General features: G+C 36.2%; 1 protein-coding gene across 1 annotated transcript in view; it reads right to left on the bottom strand.

Moving 5' to 3' along the window:
- Positions 1-24,017, bottom strand: part of FAF1 (Fas associated factor 1) — a 325,268-nt gene that overhangs the window by 153,725 nt on the left and 147,526 nt on the right. Inside the window, exon 8 of the mRNA XM_054036693.1 lies at positions 7,744-7,830. Coding sequence (XP_053892668.1) covers positions 7,744-7,830 — 87 coding nt within the window. The remainder of the gene's footprint in view (positions 1-7,743; positions 7,831-24,017) is intronic.

Below are 24,017 nucleotides of genomic sequence, written 5' to 3'. Positions count from 1 at the left end.
TTCCATTGTCATACATCTTCTGATGTTAGTCACACTGCTAGATGAATGGCCTTGTAAGGAAGAGGACAGGGTGGGTTTTCTCTTCTGTCCTGGTCAAAGGAGTTCCCAAGACTTAGATGTGAACTTGCTGTATTTCATTTCTCCAGTGTCCACTTTGAGGTTGAAGTGACCCTTCCTTCCCTTTAAACAAGAAATTTGTCATATGGACCCGATTCTCAAGTGAAAGGCTCAATGCTTTGAGAAGGGAGTCATGTCTCAATGCCACTATATGAGCTGAGGTCCCTGAAGTGTCAGACTCCACACATAGGACACTCCCCTCAGTCACCAGCTTCTTTCTGTATCTTTCTATTCCTCAGGAAGACCGTAGACTAGCAAGAGCATCCTTTCTCATAGATAAAATTCATACTTGACCATGGCAGTTGGTTAATTGGCCATGTGGATATCCAGAGTACCCAAGGAGTAGATTTTCCTCCACCTTAAAAATAATTCTTTTTGCCGTTGTTAGGCAAAGAGGTGTGAATGGTCTTGGAATTCCCATCCTTTTATTAGCTGCTGCTATCACCAATGAGACAGAAGCAGAATGAAATAAGGAATACTGGCAAGTATCAGGGGGTAGCCGTGTTAGTCTGTATCTACAAAAACAACAAAGAGTCTGGTGGCACCTTAAAGACTAACAGATTTATTTGGGCATAAGCTTTCGTGAGTAAAAACCTCACTTCTTCGGATGCATAGAGTGAAAGCTACAGATGCAGGCATTATATACAGACACATGGAGAGCAGGGCCCTGCTCTCCATGTGTCTGTATATAATGCCTGCATCTGTAGCTTTCACTCTATGCATCCGAAGAAGTGAGGTTTTTACTCACGAAAGCTTATGCCCAAATAAATCTGTTAGTCTTTAAGGTGCCACCAGACTCTTTGTTGTTTTTTTAAGGAATACTGGGGAGCCCTGTTGTGGCATCTAATATAGGCAATCAATCATTCTTAGATGTGGCTGAGTTCAAGGTTGGTCTCAACCAGATGTCCTTAGCTAGGTCCAACAGCAGAATAGGTAGAGTTTGTTTTCCTTTCTCTTTCATTTCTGGGATGTCAAACAACTGAAAACGTGGTGGAGACAGCACCTTAACTGCCTTGGGAGAGACAGAAGCATGAACAAGAGGTTGCAAGTCATCTTAAATATCCTGAATTTGAAAAACTCTCTTTAAAAGAGTCAAATTAACAAATCTAAATGGACCTGATTTTAAAATATCATTATATAATTATTTTAATTTTTCACACAGAGTACAAATCTTTATTGTATTTGCATAAGATGCTTGTTACCCTGTGACATTGAACCTTAAAATAGAATACCCATTCTGGATGGAATATTAGGTCACTACAGAACACTTTAAATTTCAACTATTAACCAGTTACACCAGTAAGAAAATGCAAAAACTAAAATCTTTATTGTGCATATTTTAAAAGTGCACAGACCTTATTCTCAATGAATTTCCTCATGAATGCACATAAAATAAAATGTATCTTATCAACAGTGGATAACTCTGATGTCCTCTGTTAATATGATGGTAACGGTGTGTTTCTAAAGTAAGTTGCACTCACGAGAGCCTGTCTGTGAACCACTGTGCCTCAGATACATTTGATTACTGATTGTCAATTGAAGACAAGAATATTAAAAAAGAAACTGTTTGGCAACAAGTTTATTCTCCTTATCTGTTTCAGAAAGAGAGCAAATACTTCATCCAGAAAGTAACATCTCTCATCCAAGCAAGTTATAAGTAACAGTGGAAAGACCAAAAACCAGAAATATATTAAGAATTCTCTTATTCAATTATACAAACAATATTATGTTTCACTTCTATGATGAATATTTCAAAATCTTTTACTGGAATTTGTTTTAATAACAGCTTGGCATGAAATTCCAGTGTTGGGCATTATCCATAATGCCTTCCCAACCAAGTTGTAAGCATAATCACTGTAAAATTGAAGTCTTCCAGTTAAATCCATGACAAGAAAGTTTAGTCTGGGAGTATTCCTCTTAAGTACTTAACAAAAGGAAGAGCGGAAGGGACTGCGAAGAGGGCCCATATGCCAGACCCATTCTACTGAATCTGAAGTCTTTGCTTTCCAGAGTATATGGATGTTTCAGACGCAAAATATTAGCTACAGAAAACTGACAAAATTCTAGTAATTTGTTGTTGACAGAGTTACAGAGTTTGAGGTTGTTGAGTTAAATCAAATATCTCATCAGAATAAATACAAATACAGGCAAATTGCAACATTCGGTTGAGATACAATTTCTACGAGACCAGTCACATCTTCAGTCAGATCAAATCAGAAAAAAAGGATTGTCAAAGTAACATAGGAGACTGAGACACATCATCCATCAAAATTAATTAAAATTACCAGGCTGTGTGTCTAAATCCTCTAGATTGCTTTGACATGCTCAATCAAAATAGGCAGCTATTTAATCTCATTCTAGAAAGCCTAAATAAAGCCAATGCATTTCTTAAGGACTTCTTCTAAGGGCTTAAATGAGGGAAAGTATTGCCAATCCCAAATGTTCAAAACCGTGACTCAGACCCCCAAAATCATGAGATAAAAAACAATCTCATGACTTTTTGGCTTAACTAAAAGATTAAGTCTTGTTTTTTTATCTGCCTTCTCTTTTAAACTCATTCTGCCCACCAACAGGATATGAATGACAAGTACAGTGTTGACAACCCTTACAAATTGATCACAAGATTTTCACCACTTCTGCCTTTCACTAGAGGACCCAAACATCAGTGTTCCATTGTGTTATATGCTTTACAGCCTCATCACACAGATTTTACAACCATACAAAGTACAACAGTGAGTTTGTGATGTGGGAGCTGGAACTGGGGCCCAAACTTTTCCATGCAATCTACCAAAGATTTATTAGACGGAACAGCTCTTACTTTCTGCTGAGAGAGGCTGGATTCAAATTGATGATATACAGGTGAAAAGCTCTGTATGTCCTTAACTATGCCCTAAAGCGTCTAGTCCCCCACAAGTGCTAACTTTACACCTTCAAGAGTGAGATGCTGTAAGTTTGTTAATTCAAATTCTTATCTTTTTGCATCTAATAAAAGGCAAAGTTTTTATCTCTCTGGACACACAAGCAACATCTCCTACACACAGTTCTCAGTCTTAAACACAACCACCAACCAAGTGCCCCAGCCCACTGTCAAATGTTATAGCTCCCATTAACTAAAATACAAACACTCAAATACAATAAAACAAATAGTGACAACTTCCAAATTCTCTTCTAAATACATTTTTCAATATAGAATTGTTCCCACAATTATTCCCAGACTTTATACTAATGTTTGTGGTGTGTATACACAAACACATTTTCATTCCCTCATGAGTCATCAGCATGGTTTGAACCTACAACCTTCAAGTCCACAGCATAGACCCCTTCCATTTCCACAACAGTAAATGGTGGCGAGAAAGCATTTTTTTTAACCTTCTGATTCATACAGGGAGACAACACACACCTTACAAGTGGGTCACTCAACTATTTGTGAGTCAGCACTGGATAATGGGCATCAGCATTCCTGGTGTTGATTCCTGGCTCTGGAGGCAAAGCATAATCAAGTAGGAAGACAAAGTAGCTATATGTAACAAAAAATTTTGGATCATCTGTGGAGAATGAACCAGGGAATTCTAGATCCAAAAACACTAATCTGTATGTTTACCTAAAGAACCAGATCTGTTAGCATGAAGACAGCAACCATCATAAACCTCTATATGTGGTCTAACCACTGGAAGGTGACACCAAGCCACACTGTGTTAGTGTGGTTACACAAGTACATAATTTAGCATGTTCCTTCTGAACAAGGTCTCAATGTGCATCAGACTTGGCACTGTTCTATTAGGGGTTGGGGTGGGAGGTGGGGGTCTATTCCCAACTTGTGCAAGCTGTCAGTTATTTTTATCTGTATAATAGGTAAAGGATTGTTACATATGGGGCCTTGATTAACAATAAGGGCTGTGCAGGGCACAGAAACATTAACAACAGTCAGTAGAAGAGGTAGAACTAGAACTCCTCAAATCCTGGCTTGCAGTTCAGTATGCATTCCCTTTGGCAACAGGGCCTAATGTAGGAGAAGCCAGCTCTTTTTCTCTCTCTCAGTTTGTTTCCCCCAAATCACAAAGCCAGGAGATTTCTGTATTTTTACAAGAGCTCACACATTAGAGGCCAATTACCTGAGATAAATTCTTAGGAATTGGAAACATTGGATTTAAGTAGTGCATAGGCTTTGTGTATATTTCTACACAGGGTTGAATTTCACTTTGAGAAATCATCTATTGCCGTTTATGGGGAAAGCAGATCTTCCTCATAGCCACATTGGGATGACTTGTCTTAAGCAAAACAGTGAACTCCTCTCTAGGAACGGCTTATCTCAAACTGTTTAGTGACATGACCAGGAATAACTTTGATAACAAAATAACCATTGGGTACTAGTGGTTTCAGGTAAGTGAAAATAGCACAAAAATTGGGGATGAAATTCTGGTCCCAATGAAATACACGGAAAGCCCACTGACTTCAATGGGACCAAGATTTCAACCTAAATGTTCATAGGTAACAAGTTGAGATAAGAGACTCCTAGAAAATTAGTATGAATTTTTTTCTTTTTTAATATAAAGAAAATCACAATATTTTAGCATTCGAAAACTCTTACTAAAATACTAGAGTATTGACCTTGACGGTGATTTTTATAAAGTTAGTGTTAATTTAAATGGGCGACTATGACAACGATCAGAACAATCTTAAAAGTTCATATATGCTCATATAACAAAAGCAAGTGTAGCACATTTTACACAGGTTTAGGTGGAATATTCTGTCTTGGTTCTGACTTTACAAGATGTGTAATGTTTAGATCTGTACAATCACCAGAAGTTAAAATAAACATTTTGCACTCCCCGATAACTTATTTACAATGAACCATTACTTTTTAAACATTCTACCCTAATTTCTAAAAGTGCATTGAATCAATCAATCGCAAAGAATAGTAAATATCAGAAAAATAGATCAAGAACACTACAATCTTTAATATTAATTTTGTTCAATAAGTAACACCCCCCCCCCAAAATAGAAAACATGATTTAAAAAACCTCATACATTAACATTGTTTGCATTTTAATTAGAGGAACAAACATAATTCACAGTGTTAAAATTATTCATACCCTCTTGTAACTAAAAATGTGTCCTTGTTAAAAGTGTAAAATGAGATTTCTACAGGCTTGTATGTGTCTTGTTTCTCACAGTTAAACTGTCACAGCATGAAAACATTCCCCTACTTGAAGAGCTTTAGATACCTAGTTCCCTGGTGAAAGTGTGCAAAAAGAACTGGAAAAGTTATTGACAATTCAGATAGTACCCCATATTTCTATAAATAAAACTATAAGCAAAGAACCTATTTTAAACTCTAAACGCAACAATGTATAAGTAACTATTGACTTCACTGAATTTCCCGATAATGCCAGAAGACTGAAGTCTATCTGGTTCATAAGAGACTCAAGATGATACAGGAATCCAATTATGGGAAGCCTATTTAGTTGTTCTGTTTGCTAAGCCAAAGGTTAACGAGAATTGCACTGAAAAAACCTCCTGTGGTATTACAAAGTATTTCTTATGCTGCATAAAATGTAAATGAAAAAAGTATTCTAATCAAGTCCTCCTTTAGCTCTTTAATTGTGAATTCGCACCATACTTGTATATAATACACTACTCTGAGAACTCTATATAGCACAATCAAAAGTGATTGAAAAAAATCTGCCATTAAATTAAAGAGCAACTTAAACAGATAAACTATTACGTAATATTTGTAACTGGCAAGTCGAAGTTTCCAGATAGTTCTCGCTAATGTTAAATCTTCATAGTATTAAGTTATGGCCTCTAATTTCAGAGAGAAATTAATTATATTTTGGTTAGTAACACATACAGATCTGTTTACACAGCTGACATGTCTCAGCTGCACCAGATTTAAGCAGTGAGCTTTGAGGACTCTCCTGCCTTGAAGCAGACGACTCAACATTCGCCAATTTCATTAGACACGAAAAACGGAAAAATTCACCTGCAACAATGTCACTTGTAAAAACAGACTTAAAAACAGATTGATGAGTTTTACACAGGCAGGATATCCTATCTTGCAGGGTGGTTTTCTTTTTGTTTATTTTGCTTTTACTAAAAGCAGCTGTTGGAACCTGAATCAGAAATCCTGGATTTCTAAAGCTTTTAGCTTCATTTTAAATGTAAAAGATGTTAAAATGCACCCACATTTCAAAGGTTGTGACTACCTGTATGGGACCATATTTGTTATATCAAATAATTATATCTAAAGTCTTGATTTTTGCTCTCCAATACCCAGGCAAAGATCCCTGCATGCATCTCAAAATTAGCTACTATAGCTGCAAGCACAAGCAAAGAGATATTTTGCAATTATGTTAAAAATGTGGTCAGTCTTTGTGTTGCTTCCTTGGCTTAAATCATTTACACAACATTTTTTTAAAACGTAGCATTCACCATTCAAACAGCAGCAGTTATTTTAGGAGAGCTTCACTAGAAATCGATAGTTATATCTTCAAAGTATTGTTATTTCAGTATTTACAGAAAGCAAATTCTTGTTTTATTTTCACTTTATAGAATGTCAAATTTAATCTGGTTTACACTGAACACTTTTAGAAATGTAGCATTTTGTTTTATGCAAAGATTGGTCACTCCCACAAAAGCTACATGCAAAATTAGTTAACTACAAGCTCCATTTCAGCTTCTTTCTACCTACAGCCCCACTCACCAGTATTAGCAATGTATTACTTTGAGAAAAATGGAAATAGCTAAAGCAAAAAAGAAAGAAATGCTCTGAAATATATTGTAGGGAGCAATTGTGCATTAGCAGAAGGTGGGATATAATGTCTAACATCTTTCTACATTTAGACTCTCTAGGATTATATGAAATGGTAGACAAAAATATCTAATTAACCAGTGAGTCAGAGCTGCAGAAGTATCAGCCAACAAGAACAAATGAATATTTTCCTCTGATTTTCAATACTGGGAATTTTAAAATTACCAGGTAGGAATTGGAAATAATGTCCTCCACATTCTAATCAGCTACAAGTTTATATGTATTCGGGTGGCTTAATTTTGGGTGCAGCCTTTTAAAGTCTTACAGCTGAGCATAGTCCTTGGATCAGCAAGATAGTGAAGTATATACTTAAACATGCAAGTAGACCCATTGACTTCAATTGGACTATTCACCTGCTTGAAGTTACACATTTGCTTAAGTACCTTAGTGAATTGGGGCTCTGGGTCCAATTCAGGAATATACATAAGCATGTGTTTTAAGTGCTTTCCTAAACAAGGGATGCTTTCCTGAATTGGGACCACAGTGGACCACAAGTACTCCCATTGCTTTCTCATCCCAGCAAGGACTTGATCCTTAAAAGTACCGAGCACTTTGGCTCCAACCCAACAATGCACGGAAGCATGCACTTACGTTTGCCCATGTGAATAGCTTCCATGGAATTACTTACATGTTTCAATTCATTGCTGGGAGCAGGACGAAGGGGCTCAAAGGATAAAGCCCTAAATTTCCTGCACTCTTACCATTGCTGTACTTTCTGAACAAAGGACAATAAAGACTTTTACCTGAGTTGGATAATAAATCTGTGAACAGTCACATATTTACTGGAAAATGTGAAAAGAGGTGAAACTACTTACGGAGTCGTCTGTGGCAGAAGGAGGCCAGCCTTCCCACAATTGGTGACGAACAGGGATACTAGTTAGGTCATACACATTCCGCTTTACCTATTAAAAAAAAGTAAACACAAGTTTTCAAAATGCACGTAATAACATAGAATCGTAGAAATGTAGCGCTGGAAGGGACCCTGCGAGGTCTTTCAATCCGTCTGCTTTATTTTCATCACTAAAGGAGGCTTTTAATTTATATTGGGGTTTTTTAAAATTACTTATCGTAACATTCAAAAACTCAGATTTCTACCTGAAAGTAAAATGGACTGCTGTTGAAAAAAGAGCTAACCTGGAATCCAAATGAACAAACTGCATTAAACAAACACATTATAGTTTGTTGTTATTATTACTTAAAGAGTGTCGTAGATATTTTAGTTAGTTACAGTTAATGACAATATAGTTACAGACAGATTTTCCAGCCAGGTGAATTAAGATTGTAAATTAAGGAAGTATACCAAGGGGGATAGGAAAAAGGGAGAACAAAAAGATAATTTGTTATAAACACTGCTGGTTAACCTATTCTATTTTCATCCTAGAAATCCTAAATTCCTGATAAATTTAAGCAGCAATCAAATGTAGCTTGCTACCACGTAAATCTGTACATTTTTTTAAAAAGTAGTATCTAAATAAAAATGAAAGTATTAAAGAGGGAAACATGAAAATACAAATCAAGAGTAATATTTCCAGTTGGGAAGACAAATGTCAGATGTTTACTTTAAAAAAAAAAAAAAGTGACATCTTTAAGCCAATTCATTCTGTGTTTTTACTTTTTGCTAAATACAACAACCACTGTGAACTAATAAGGTTAAGAAACAGGATTGGTTGTCAGTTTGAGAGAAGTGTGGAAACTGAAAGACAGTAGGCAGGACACCACAAAATATGACAATTTACAACACCATCAAAATTGTAACAAAACTGGCATTCTGTGCCTATTCAAAGCCAGATGATCCTTGTACATTAGTTGCAATTAAAATTTATTTAAAATCACAAACTTGTATTTTTTGGTTTAAATAATTATACAATCTGTCTCACAGACAGAAAGATTCCATAGATTCCAAGGTCAGATGGGATCATTGTAATATTCTAGTCTGACCTCCTGTATAACACCGGCCACAGAATTTCCCCAAAATAATTCCTACAGCATATCTTTTAGAAGATATGATCTTGATTCAAAAATGGTCAGTGATGAAGAATCCACCATGACCCCTGGTAAATTGTTCCAATGGCTAATTACCCCTCAGTATTAAAAATTTATGTTTTATTTCCAATCTGAATTTGTCTAGCAGTTATGCATTTAATAGTTCCAAGTATTCTCACAGCCTATGGAATAATTGTTGGGGCTTATTTAGAGCCGCCTTATCACTGAATATGTGTAAAGACAGCCTGTGCATAAGTGTATGCAAACATTGCCCCTTCAGATCAGCAATTGGACAGGTAAAGTGCTTACAGCAGAAATCTGAATGCCAGGTTGAACCTTTTGTGGTGTAGAGACCAACAGAGAAACTGAGTTTCCTGAGCTTTCCTTGTGGTCTATCACAGAAAATCATCTTTTACCCAACAAAGCAAGTTACTATCACATCAACACAAATAAACTAAGAGGCATTCTTCACATCCTTCAAACTTCCCAGTGTGTGACATCAGTAAACAAAAGATGTAACACCTGTAATTTGTTACACAATGCACCATAACTGACAGATTATAAAGGCTTTAACAATAAAACCTGTTTTAGAGGATGTTTTTTTCACACTGTGAGTTAAATACACCAGTTGTATTTTGTTTTTAAAACACAAAATAGGAAAAAAAATGTATTACATGCAACCATAAGGTCTTCCCCACAATATGGGTCATCAGCAGGGTTTGAATCCTAGAATTTTGGACCCCAAGCACAGACCTCTGCCACTTAGACTACAGGAGCAAATATTACCCTCTAGATAGCGGTTTTCAATCTGTGGTCCGCAGACCCCTGAGGGTCCGCAGACTATGTCAAATATTTCCAAAAGGGGTCTGCCCCTAAATTCAAAAATGTTTAGGGGTCCGCAAATGAAAAAAGGTTGAAAACCACAGCTCTACATAGAACAACCACTAGAGGGGATTTGACTTTTTTCCAGTGGATTACACAGCTATTGACTAATCAGCAGTAGAGTATTTGTTGTTATGCTGTCTGGACAGTGTAGAGGCCACCAAATGCATTACATGCCTCTATGGCGTTCAGTCCTGAACCAAATCTGGTACATTATGAGGTAGAATGCCTGTTGGCTTTCCCATTCTGTTTTCATTGGGTAGAAGTCAAAGATGGTTCTCACAATGAAGTTGGTAGGTATTCGGAACAAATGACCATACCACCTTAGCGAGCACTGGTTGACCATTTGAAAGAGTAGGACCTCTTTAAATTAGAAGACAAATCTGTTCATTCAACTTGAATTCAAATCATTTGAGAATTCAAGATTTCTGATCTCCAATATTCTTCATTTAAATTAAAAAAAGGGGGGGGGGGCAGAATTCTGGAAATCAGAAATCTTCAATTTTGTTCCTAGATTCGGGAAGGGCATGTCACGTAGTGGTTAGAGGTAAGATCACTAAAATACATTCATTTGGCACATTCAATCTGAAAGGCAGTGTAGATGAGTGGATAAGATACTGGAGACTTGCATTCTTATCCCAAATCTATTTGAAGTGACCTCAGACACCTCTCCATTAGTTTGTTTGTAAAACCACAAGGGCTAATACTTAACTGTTTTCTAAGGTTGGGGCATGAGACTTAGGTCAATAATAAGGTCTGTGAAGTGCATAGAAATACAAACAGTCAGAAGAAGAAATCTCTGACCTGGCTCACAATTCAGCGCACTCCCCTAGGCTAATGGGGTTCACTCTCTCTCACAACACTGCCTGCTCTTCTGGTGCAGTGGAACAGGCAGCTGGATTCAGCCAAAATGGAGACTATCCAGTGAAATCCGGTACACATGAAAGGTTTGCTAAGTGTATAGCGGACAAAAGATGCTTCTTAACAAACCATTCTGACAGAGGAAAAACATGTTTGTTTTACTGTAATGCAGCAAAATAAACCAATTCCAACTACTCCGTAGTAGTTGAAATCAAATAACGTAATATATTTATCTGTTGCCTGTCATGACTCCATCACAGAGATAGAGATGAGTTTTGTCATTATAGCAGGGATTCACCCTCTTTCTTACTTATGAAGAATAGATAGTATATTCTCACCAAAATTATAGCATTTATTTTTTGAATATAGAATGAATTTTCTGAAAATTTATTAAATCTCTTAATTAGTTTGTAAATTACAATTAATTTTAAATTAATATTTAATTAAATATAACTAGTGTCAGACTTTTTTTGTATTTTTCTGGAATCATCTTAACAGAAGAAAAGCACACAGATGCGTCAAACTTTCCATATAGTTCAAGCTCATTGAAACCTTGTATATAAGATACACTTGCAGAAATTAAGCTGTAATGAAGCGACATTATTAATGATGGTGTACCTAATTGTTATGATTATTATAAATATGGAGAGAGGATATTTTTTTCTTTACACACACACACACACACACACACACACACACACACACTTGAAAGGTTCCTCATGGCACTGCTGCTTCAGCTCCATTGCACACCACGGCAGCACTGCTTGGGGAGCTGAGGCAGGAGCACAGGGAGAGTCCTTAAAGCATGGAGCCACTTGTGTCCAGGGACTGCATCACCCCCATACCTAGATCCACCCTTCATGGAGCCAGAACCAGATTAACCCATAGGCAACTAGGCATGTACCTAAGGCCCAGATTTGTGTTTTGGTTCCCTAGAGCAAACTAAAAAAGTTACAAATGCCACTCACTCAAGTGAGTGAAGTTCTTTCAGTCTGCACATGCAAATCTGCACCAGAGGATGAGTGGGCAGAGACAATCCTCACACACAGCTAAAACTCACTTTCCCTTTCCCAACAAAGCCAAAGAGAGAGGAAGGCATGGGTAAAGAAACTACTTGCTTCTCCAACAGCAACAAGTGAACAGGCTGGGATGGGAATTTACTACAGTGGCATGTATGCAAGCGAACATCATTTAGGTATATATTTTTCCCTTCTTCCATTTATCAGCTGTTTGTTGTTATTCATATTAGAAGGGGGCCCAGAAATGTATGTTTGCCTAGGGCTAAGTGATGGGTTAATACAGTCCTGTATGTAGCACTGGTCTTCCTAATAAAGTCCCTTAACCCACACATTAAAATGCATTAGTAAATAAATATTGATGGATTCTTTTATAGAGTTATGGATAAGTTTTAGTACACTTGTGTGGAGAAGTTAATATTCAGATTTAGTATATGTATAATTTAAATTTTCAGTATACATAAGTTAATGATAAGGGTGAGTAAAAATTGATTCTTTTCATTTCAATTAAATGATTTTTTAAAAAAATAAACCTATTTGAAATTAAATTTAAAATTGACAACCCATTTTAGTCCTAAAAGTTTTTTAATTAAAATCATTTAAATTAAATACAAAAAAATTATTAAGCAGTTCATATTTGCTGCCAAATTTTAAAGAAAGTCAAATCAGTGAACTTGTGGAAGTCACGGGCTAAGCACCTGAAACCAGAGTTCATTGAAGGTCATAACAGCTTTTGACAGCAGTAATTTCTTCTGCAGGTACAGAGTGAATTATAGAATATCAGGGTTGGAAGGGACCTTAGAAGGTTATCTAGTCTAACCCCCTGCTCAAAGCAGGACCAATCCCCAGACAGATTTTTGCCCCAGATCCCTAAATGGCCCCCTCAAGGATTGAACTCACAACCCTGGGTTTAGCAGGCCAATGCTCAAACCACTGAACTATCCCTCCCCGAGCCAGAATATTTTCTTCATTTCAGTTTATTCAACTAGTTCAGCTCAACGAGTAATTCATTCAAATTTAAGAAACTAACTGGGAGTTGAAAAAACAGGAAAGCTTGTTTTCCTCTTCCAATCTCTGAATTAAAACTAGGTGTGAGAGGATGAAATCTACTAGTTCTAAAATCTTGGTGTCCAGAAACAATCAGTTCAATTCACTAACTACAAATAAAACTCCCTTTGTTTAATAAATCAGTTTTGAATGCAAAATAACATTTTGATAAACATTTTTATGTATCCAGCACATTTAAGGTAGTTTTATTTAATTAATAAAAATTAAAATGCTGGGTTTTGTGCATTTTTAATTACATTTGAACTTCCATCCACAGAGAACTTGGCACGTCACAAGTGAAAAAAAAAAAAGAATGTAAAATTAATTCATTTCATTTTAAACACAGAATGCCAAAGTGTCATGCTGACTAGTAATTATAGCATTTTGTATCATATTACTCTTCACCATATGTAAAAATGTCATTTTTTCAAAGAAATAGGAATAAATCTTCACTGTTAAAAAAATGCAACTCAATCCATTTTTTAAATCTTCCCATATACACCTGTGAGACATGAACTGATGTGTGAAAGCTGTGTAGCCTGGGACATGGTCTGATCCCCACGCAGTTTCAAACAAACAGCTTTTCTTCAGTGCTCCTTAACAAGAGACTAGCCTGCTGTGCAGCATTTATTTCACAGTCATATCAAGGTTAAGAGATGTCATTACTGAGAAATGACCCCACAACATCCTATCCAAATGTAACTACGCTAATCTGAGATCTATTTGTTGGTTCTTGCCATGCCAGTTTTACAGCATTAAATATAAGAAAAAAGAATACCTTTTGTGGGACAAATATCCTTCAATCACACATGGAAAAGTTCTTGTTAAATGTAATTTCTATAAAGTGAAAGTGTTTCAGACTCAGAATCTACTATTAACTATTTTACAATCACAAATAAAACTTATTTATGGTCAAATGTGGTCAATAAAACTAACATAAAATTGTTTTAAAAAAGCCCTCTGAAGTAAAAATAAATAACTCTGGAGTTGGATTCCTTACATTCCATTTTAATTCCAAAGTACAACACTACGGCATTATGAAATAAACAGTATTTTCCTTCTTCATTAACTCATCTGTAACTGCACTGATTTCAATAACATTCCTCTGCTATTCTAAGCTTGAAAGGCATGCTCTGGTTATAGTGTTATGTTGGTATAAAGCACAATGCCAGACTGATGTGCTGAACAAAAGTGATCAAAGTTGAAGTAATTTTAGCCAACGCACAAGCATTCTGCTGTATTATTCTACCAGAATGACATCTGTTGAGCAACTCGTCACAGAATAAACTAGTTGTTGTAGACAGGCCTTGTCTGGCAGGGTACCATGTAAAACATATTAGGGTAATGTTTGATTAAACAAACTGCTGGGGTTAAATTCATAACTGGATTTTGAAAACATGCCAAAATAGTCCATTTAAAAACCACAGGCAGTTAAAGGAAAAAGTAAGTTTGTTTTTTAAATATCATGCCACCTTTATCAATGCTGTAACTATTTAAAGGATTCCCCTTTATTTGGTAATTCCAATGGCATTAAAAAAAGAAAAGCAAAAAAGATTCAGAGGACAGGAGAGTTTGCTAATAAAATGTGAAACCCCCCTCATATTTATCAGCTGTTTCACTGTAAATCTGTAATTCTGTAGGGGCAAGAAAGACCTAAATATTACACAAAAACCAAAGTAAAAATTATTTTAAAAGCAGCGTGCTAGGCCAGTGGAATAAAAATATACAGCTATATTCTAGATGCAACTGATTAATTTGAGTCAGCGTACAAATGGATAATAGACCCACTAGGTTTCCAAGAGAGAGGTGGTGGGTTGGGTTTTGCTAACAAGCTCATTTGCCATTAGTAGAGAGAGTGAAATCTTTACAGACTTGGTGAGCTTTTTGGTCATCCACATTTACTTTGATCAGTAAGAAAGAATAATTAGCAGTATTGGCGCAGCCCAAAATCTGTATTCTTTTCATAACATCTAGATACCATGGTGACTGCACATTACAGATGGTAGATACAATGTCTAGATGATAATCTCAATATATGATTATTTAAAACCAAATTAATATGTAAATGTTTCATTGGGTTCCAGAGGTTTAACTATTAAAAATATCAATTTTAATCACAAAATTAACCAAAAATGCTGTATTAACCTTTCTGCAGATGGAGACTCTTTGGGAACTGAAACATAATTCCTCTCAATGCATTCGACACAACCAAATCTCCCCACATCAGAACATTTTCATGTGGGTCGAGGTGCAGGGGGAACACGATAGGCATGTTGATGCTGAGGAGCCCAAAGTAGGTAACAGACTGAAGCATGTTACAGGAATTAGGCACATTTCTATTTTATTTTCTCTTGCACTATTAAAAAAAAATCATAAGTATTTTGTCAAAGAATTTTTTTGTGAACATGCCTTCTTAGTTTGCAGATGCCAAATTGAACCAATATTCAAGGTTCTTCTTTGTCAGGACACAACAGGGTAAAATTCACCCCAGTGCATAATACAAGGGCTCTACATAAGGTTAAGTGATGTGAAAAGTCTTTTAAGGGTCTTCTGTACTTCGGTGAATTTCACCCAAAAGTAGTCAATTTCTCATCTTCTAATTAGAAAATTTGAAATCTAGCCTAATGAAATCTCTCACCAAATTTTAAAAATTAAAATTTTACAACTTAATCAGCAAAATTTGGCCATGCCTGAAACTACATCTTTGAATTAAAAAAATCACATCCAAGTCAAACCATAGTAATTTCCAGAGGGCTGTTTTCTGCATATATAGGTACAGTGTTATTTAAACAATGTACATAATGAACTATTGTTAGCTTTAATATTATTAAATATAATTTATGCAAAGCTTTAAATTCGCTGAGAAGCTGAAGGCTGTTCCAGGCATCTAGTCAGCATGAAAGACAGTGCAAAAATGAGAGCGTGAAAGAGAGACAAAAGGAGCAATAAAGTGAGAGGACTTTGAGGAATGTGGAATGCGAGTGGGGGGTGTACAAGGAAATGAACTCATACGCAGCCAAGGCCAGATTGCATAGAGCACTAAAGGAGAGGATGAGTACCTACTTTGACGCTGTAACAGAATGGAAGTCAAGTCAATAAAGAACATTTTGGGGGGAGAGGGCAGGGGCAATGTGAGAAAAATATGAATTAAGCACCAGTATAGAAAGAGATGAGAAGAGGGGAGACCAAAAGGGATCAAGTTATAGTAATCAAGCCTATAGGTGACCAAACAAGGGTTTTAGCAATGGGGATAGTGAAGAAAGGGTGGAGCTCAACAATATTACAGATGAAGGAGCAATGGGATTTAGCAAGAGTCTGATATAGAGAAGAGAGCCACAGCTCATGAGCCTATGAGACTGGAAGGCTAATGAAGTTAAGAGTTACAAATAAGGGAGATAGGTCAGGAAAAAAGATTATAGTTGGGAAGAAATATTCGAGATGTAGAAAGGACACCTAAGAGGATCCGATAAAAACATTTTGAGATCTACAAATGGTCAGAGATGTTGGGCTAGACAGGTTGATTTGGGAGATATGCACACAGAAGTGATAGTTAAAACCCTGGGAGCAGATACAGTCACACTAAGATACTACAGAGGCAAAAGATGTGGCAATCAGTAACAGAATCCTTAAGGACACGGAAGCTGGGGAGGAGGAGTCAAAAAGAATAGGATGTTGATAGAGCAGACAGCAATATAGATAGAGGAATTAGGAAACAGAGAGTTAAAGAAGCCAGGAGAAAAGAAAGCTAAGAAAAGTAATCAGCAGTGCTGACCACAAAAGGAAAACTCAGTAACAGAGAAATCTTTTGAATTTGGTCAGGAAAAGGCGATTGGTGGTCAATCAAAAATAGAGTCATTTATCTTTAATATAAATATAAAGTATGAACTATAATGACTTCAGGCAACTATCTACTGCACAGGAATCACTGGTAACATCAACAACCATGGCAAAACTTCCAGTTAAAAGAATGGGAGCTTTGCCTAAATAAAATGAGCATGATTCTGCCCAGGATCTCCCAGTTCAAAAATTTTGTAAAAATGAAAGACTGTCTCCTTGGTCTTGGCTTGGAAGAGCAAGGGCCAATACAGTCAAGGAATTAACCAATGATGCAATGAGTGGGAGAGGGGGAAGAGAGATCAAGAGCACAAATTGGAGATACAAAGATTGGAAGGTCTAGGGAACAAGGAGAAGAGGCAAGGAAGCTAAATGCCAGGAGGACAGAAAAAGTCAGATGATTAAAGATTGTGGAATAATCTTATTCCTGCAATGTGTTCTTATTATTTTTAATTTACAGTTTCTAAAAAACTACAAGTTTAAAATCCATAATTCCCCCCCATACACTGCACATTATATTAAGAAACTACATTAAATCCCTGACAATACATTTAGCCTATCAATAAATGTTTTAAAGCAATGCATTTCAAAAGATATACATATTACAGATTATCCTAGTGATGTTGCTAGTTTCTTAGGGCCAATGTCTGACCTTGTAAGTCTTAAAGTATAATCAGCCTCTGATTTCTAGCATCTTGCTGATATTTAAGTTATTCCATACAGTAAATCTTGTCACTGTGACTTCAAAATCAGATTGCTTTAAAACAATTTTGTCCACTTCTGAGACAGTTCTTACAATTACAATTTTTGTTTGCTGTGCTGAAATTCTTAATTACAATTGCATTTGTATTTGATTCACTGTGTTGGAACCTAAAGAAGAAAATATCTCTAACAAAAAAAGCTAAAAAACGGATCAGATGCAACAGAGAAGAAAAATGATTATTAGATAAATGGCAATTGGCAATTTTTTGTTTTGTTCTTAACAGTGTTCTGTATCAAATCCCACAAAACAGAATTCAAACAGTTGTTAAACTATAATATCTGCACTAATTAATGATTTATAAGATTAGGCAGCTCTCTTTCTTTAAATACATTTTTTTATTTTAATATCTCTGATAAGACTTTATACTTTTCTGGTTTGTAACTTTTCCCCATTAATATGTGAAACTGTCTTTCTTGTTTAAGAGAGAAAAAAATTACACAATGTATTGTTTGCTCTATTTTAACAATTTAAAATGAAATGAACAAAACCCTCAATACCTCTATATTATTTACATGTAGAGATATTTCCTTCACAATTACGATTTTGTAACAAATTAACTAGAAAATTTAAGTTTTTTTTTAAATCAAAACCCTAATAAGGTTTCATATTGCCTAAATTGAGCTCTCAAGAATTATTTTAAAATCCAATTTACTATTTCCACTAGCACTTCAGAAAATTACAACACAAAAAGTCATGAGAAAAATCTCTGCTAAACCTTCACATTCCACCTATCCATAGTTAAACAGTTTATTTATGTACCACATTGTATGTCCACCTACAAGTTCAAACGGTTACTTTTGATTAAACGGAAATACGTCAAGTAAAATACAGAAAAACATTTTAAATTACTGTTACATACTGGGTTTTGCCACATTGTAGAACTCAGGTTGTGTAAACATTTCCTTTGGAAAGCTTGTTGAGTTTGTTACATAACTGTAACAATTGTCTCTGCTCTGGAAATTAGTATGCATGAATTCTGGCCAGGGATTCTTCCTTTTCACAATTTAAAGAAGCAGCTACACTTAACCAATCTAAGTTAATGAAAAAAAAAAAAAAGAAATAGAAGCATAAGACACTTTTCGGTCTTTTCAATTCTCATGCTTTACAGGAAAATTATTCCTGGGCTCAGAATTTTGTTGGCCATTATTACATTAAAATAAACCACTGCCTTTGGGTATCTGGGGAAAGTTGTGCAATTTTACATTGTACATTATGCAACATTTCCCACAAAAAATATTTTAGAAATAGGTATACTGGGGAGGGCTGTCAAATGTTCCCAATATACTCCACAATAATTAACGGCACAGATTTTTTATTTTTATTTTTATTTTTTGAGAGGGGAGAAGGAGGAGGTAGAAGGATATAAATTACAGCATACATTTCTTACTTTGCCATTATTCTGGCTTGACTGAAAAATCAGGGAGGGGAGGGCAAGGTTTTCAGAGAAGTGAATGCATAGGTAAACGATAAACTTGGAGGGATCACCATGCTCAAGTTTTGGTGAAACTAATTTTATTGAAGAAAACATACTGGATATGCAGAAATGCCTATTCTATAAAATGTTCTGTATGCAAGCAGTCTGCTACAAAGCAGTGGATGATTTTTCAAGACACGCACTTGAAAGGTAGATCAACCTCAAGTTCACATGCACAATTACCTTGACTCAATACAGCATCACATAATCTGAATGACTATCAATGATCAGTACAGTGTAATTGTAGCCATGTTGGTCCCAAAATATGGTGGGTTAGGTAACAGAAGTTGGTCTAATAAAATATATTACACCTCACGCACCTTGTCTCGCCAATGATCAGGACACTCAGAATAATCTAAATTACTTCCTTTTCATGTACTTTTTGTAGATTCCAGTTAACTGATGCAAAAACCTAGAGACTACAGAAGGCGCCTACATTTCTATTAATTTAAAAAGCCATTTGTTTACAATAAACTACATTTCACTTCAATGGTCCACTCACCTAAAATTTCTAAACTCTTCCCAGTGTAGTCACACTATACCTCCTGTTTTGATGTTACCATCAGACTTGTATATAGCCAGTATATTTAAAATTAATTACAATTTATCAACATCTTATACACAACAGATACCCCTTTCATCAGCAGAAATACCAATTATATAACCTCTTGCAGTTTCCTGAACAAGTTTACTATAAAAGCCATTATACTTTTTAGTATCCCATTTCATTGTCTCTATTTGGCCCGATATTTAAAAAATGTTCTCATTTCTCTATCTGAGAGACCAACATATTTTTATCTAAATGGAACTCTGCTATATCATATACCAGAAGAATATTTTTATATATATATTTTGTGTGTGTGTGTGTCTCTCTCTCTATATATATATATATTATAAAATAAAAACAATCAAAAACATAAATCCACAATAAAATAACCCATTGGTCATTCTAAACAAGCTTTGGAGAGACCTGTATAGAACAGCTAAATTGAAGACACATCCTAAAATGTCAGAAGAGAACATTTGAACTTTGCAAAAGCTAAAACTATTCTATCACCTCTATAAGATGAGTAAAAGAGAAGAAAATAATCGAATAGTTCACTCTGTAGTCTTTTTTTTTTGCAGGGGGAGGGAGGGAAGAATATGACCCCAACTCCTGGACTGATCTTTTAAAAGAAAAATGAAATGATCTTTAAAAATAAAAAAAATCAAACTACGGTTTTGAATGACTTTTCCATCTGATGTAAGAAGAGTATTGCTGTTCTAATAATTTATTATTAGTATAATGCCATAGATGCACATGGTACAGAACAAGAGGATGGCTGTGCCAAACAAATGACAGGTGCCCTGCCCCAAAAGACTTACTATCTAAGGGCACCTGCAGGAGCATTACAAAACAAACAGCACAATAGAATACATACATGGAGCAATGAAGAGTCATTTTAGTTAGAATGCCTTACAGAACAGGTGAGCTTTAAAGAGCATAATGGAGCTTTGCAAATGTTAGTCAAGATGCTACTGAAGGCCTACCTGACAGTGTGTAAAAAGACTGGAAGTGACTAAAAGTGAAAAGGAAAAGCTTAAATTTATATAGAAACTGATGAGAAACCAGGTTCTCAAGAGACCGAGGAGAGGGGCAAGAGCGTTCAAAACAAGTGGGAAAGGAAACTTATTTTGGCAGCAACATGCTGGATGGATTCTAATGGGAAGACAGATGTGACGTTGGATTAAACAAGGTATGACATAATTAGAGTGCGAACTAGTCGTGGCACTGGGAATTGAAAGGAAAGGATGTTTGGGATTGAAATTTACTAACATGACCATCTTGTCTTTATCAGATTCTGTAAAAACTCCCCAAGCTACTAGTACCAGTTAATTTTGTTAACATAAATATGTAAACCATTTTCAAGAAACGTGTGACTTTTTAAAGTACCGCCATCAGTAAATCTTGGTCATGTTAGTAAATCTCCATCTTGATTAACATACGCAAAGCTCTAAGTGAGGTTGCTTAATGGTACATTTTATCTACACGTTCAGGCATTTTGTGAAAGATGACAGGCAACTGGTAGCAAGTAGTCTATTACATGATAAGCACTCTGTCATATAGATCATTATCCAGGACTGACTGCCCTTTTTACAACAATTCAACATGCACCACAAAGCGGAAATTGCCATTTCAAACGGTCAGTCCATGATTAAACAGCTTCTAATTTGCTATAAAATTAAAACAGTTGCCAAAGCAAATTGTGATTGCTATTGTTACAGCTCCAGCTATTTTCCTCTTCCCAAAAAGTCAATGAATTGCCAACCATCACACACATTTTGGTACAAAATGACAAATTACACAAGGGAAAAGTCGAGGGTCAGCACTGAGTCAGAAGCCAAAGAGCGGTAGCCTGGGGTCAGAGCCGGAGTAGTCAGAAACCAGGGTGATAGGGTTCAAGGACCAGAACGAGGCTGAGACAGGAGCTGGGCACTGTCAAAGTCAGAAACTGGGATGAGGCTGGGGGTCAGGTAGTGGGCAGCAGGGACTGTAGCAGCAGCAGCAAGCCAAGATTCACCTTTTTGCACTGACAACTTCCTGTCTCTTTTTCTGGCTTATAAGAGAATATTTAAAAAAATAAAATAAACGATACAGAAAATTTGAAGCGTTAGTTATTGGTCATTGGGGGTAACATACAGAGTATAGGGGTATGTTGGTGTTTTGGGGCTGGGCAGCACACATAGTATATACACACTGCAATGTCCCCAATGAGGGGTGGGTAACCGGTGGGCGGGATCAGGAGACAGTCGATAAATAGTACACCTGATCCAATCAGGGACTCCGGAGCTCCTCCCATCAGATCTCTGTGGGCTGTACCTTTAGTGGAGAGTAAGGCCTAATGAGCAGAGAATGTGGGGCATACTAAACTGAACAGCGATTTTGTCACTTTGGTTAACAAGGAGATTAATGGCAGTTAGGCACCCAACTCTTATTGAAATTCAATGGGAGGTAAGCATTGTGCCTCTGAAATTCTCCCCCAGATCAAAATCGTTCTCACTTATGACCTAAAGGAGGATTTAAACCCTCATCCCCAGAAAGGACAGCAATGCAGCTGGCCCCAATGGATTTACTTTCACATGAAACTGCACTGTTGACAGTATCCTTTTTTGCTGTCTTCAGGATAAAAAAATCTGACCTCAGTGACAAAGTTTCAGAGGCTGCTATAATCTGGGATTCCAGAAAATGTTTCTTAGAGACAAAGCGCATTTTAAGTAACAGGTCTATCCATTTTAAATTACAATCAACTGGAGAAATAGAGCATCACTAGGAACAATAGGATTTTGTCATTTGCTTTTTACTTTCTAAGCTTTAGCACTGTGAATAAATACATTTTCAACATAAAAAGCATTTTGTTTTATATGCTGGAAGGAACCTGAACACAAAACCTAGCCAAGGAAAATGGTCCAGTAACTATTCAATAATTTAATTTTTGTAATAGAAGAAAACTAGTTAAGAAAACTAGTTTAATCGGCATACCTTGTGAACTGAAGTACTCTACAAGTAACTATGCTTACTGTGCGGGGAATCCTCCAGGACTTATTCTTCACCTTTTACTTCCTACTTCATACCACCTCCAGGCCTCTGGTCACAGCAATCCTCCCACTTAACAAAGACACCTGGACAAGTCTCCCTCTGGAGCCCAATGTTCATTCCAAGTACTAGCCAAAGTGAGATGTCAAAAGAGGGACACAAGGTACTCCCTTTAAATCCACAGGTTTAACATTCTATATTGATTTTATTGATATTCACACAATCATATAAATGTCAGCCTGGACAGGCCCTTGAAAGGTCATCTAGTGCCAAGTACACCTTCCACAGGGAACTGAACCCAATGGCCTCTTGAGGTCCCTATTTTGATGTTACTACAGTGAGGCAAATGTCTTCAAATAGTGAGAGAGTCACATCCTCCTTTTTGTGTACCACTTGCAATGCCAACTGTATATAGAGGGAAAATGGGGTGTGACATGAGTGTATTGTCTGTAATGCCTTGCTGGTAATGTGAAAGCACATGAGAGAAAATGGACTACTCACAACCCTGCCTATCAATTTCTCCACAGTCCACTTGCTTTACTAGTTCTTGACATCAAGTACTTTGCAGGATCTTGTGTGTTATCAAGAGAAATCTGAACTCAATGCTTAAATATGTCTTGTATTCTAAGTACATAGGACTTTTCTCATCAAAATGTTTCTTTTTGTAAATATCAATCCAAGAGAGCAGGATATTCCTCAACAAAAATGAATGGGGACCCATACATTCCACTTAAACACGCAGTCTATGGGCAAAAAATTCGAAGTCAAAATTAAAGTAGGATTATGAGCTTTTGGTCAACTATTTAGTAACTGAAATAATGCTCTGTAGTCTCTCCATCTCACTTTCACATCTGACAAATCACTACTAATGCTGGCACTCTCAGGGTAGTAACACTCTGCCAAGGAAAGTATTTATTATAATTGAAATTTGTTTCCACTGTAATCAGGCAAAAATAAGTTAGCTGTTAGCTTCATTTTGAATTTTTTTCTGCAGATGCATTATTAGTACAGCATACTGTAAAATCAAAGCATTACACTCCAACATACATAACCAATTACAAATGTTTCTTTATTAACACTGAAGTTTGTGCTTTTAAGTATGCATAAAGTGTCACTATTATGCCATTAACAAGCAGTCCTCCTGTATACATAGAAGTAATATTTAAAGAGAGAATTCAGTCTATTTAACTATTCACTAACAAAGCTATTCCTTAGCTCATCCCTGCCATAACCTGCTCTATTCAGACACATATGGGAAACGACATTAAATAACTACTGCAAACCATGGACTTCTGGTATTAGTGCTACACATTGCATACCCCTATTCATTATTCCACCTCCCTTGTTTAATCTATCATTAAGATTCAGTGACCCTACACTAAATTTAAAGCAGATCCTTCCTTCCTCCCATGCCTAAATTCACATACTTTTCTAGTTGGGGATGCCCTCGAGTATTAGCTACACTACAGGGTTTCTCTAATCTCAGCTCTGAACTATGTTGTGCTATAGAAGCAAGAAATTGCTGTTTTACATCTTTAACTATGGAGGCTTGCACCAAAAACCCTATCTCATTTACTTAATACGATAAAGAAATAAATCCCCTTATTTAACATACATTTAATAAACAAAGATAAAAAATATATAAAGGGTGATAG

This window comes from Malaclemys terrapin, chromosome 8 (genome assembly GCF_027887155.1).
Source record: "Malaclemys terrapin pileata isolate rMalTer1 chromosome 8, rMalTer1.hap1, whole genome shotgun sequence".
Taxonomy (NCBI): Eukaryota; Metazoa; Chordata; order Testudines; family Emydidae; genus Malaclemys; species Malaclemys terrapin.
Note: the sequence above shows the minus strand (reverse complement) of the source record. Positions and strands in the feature narration are given on the sequence as shown.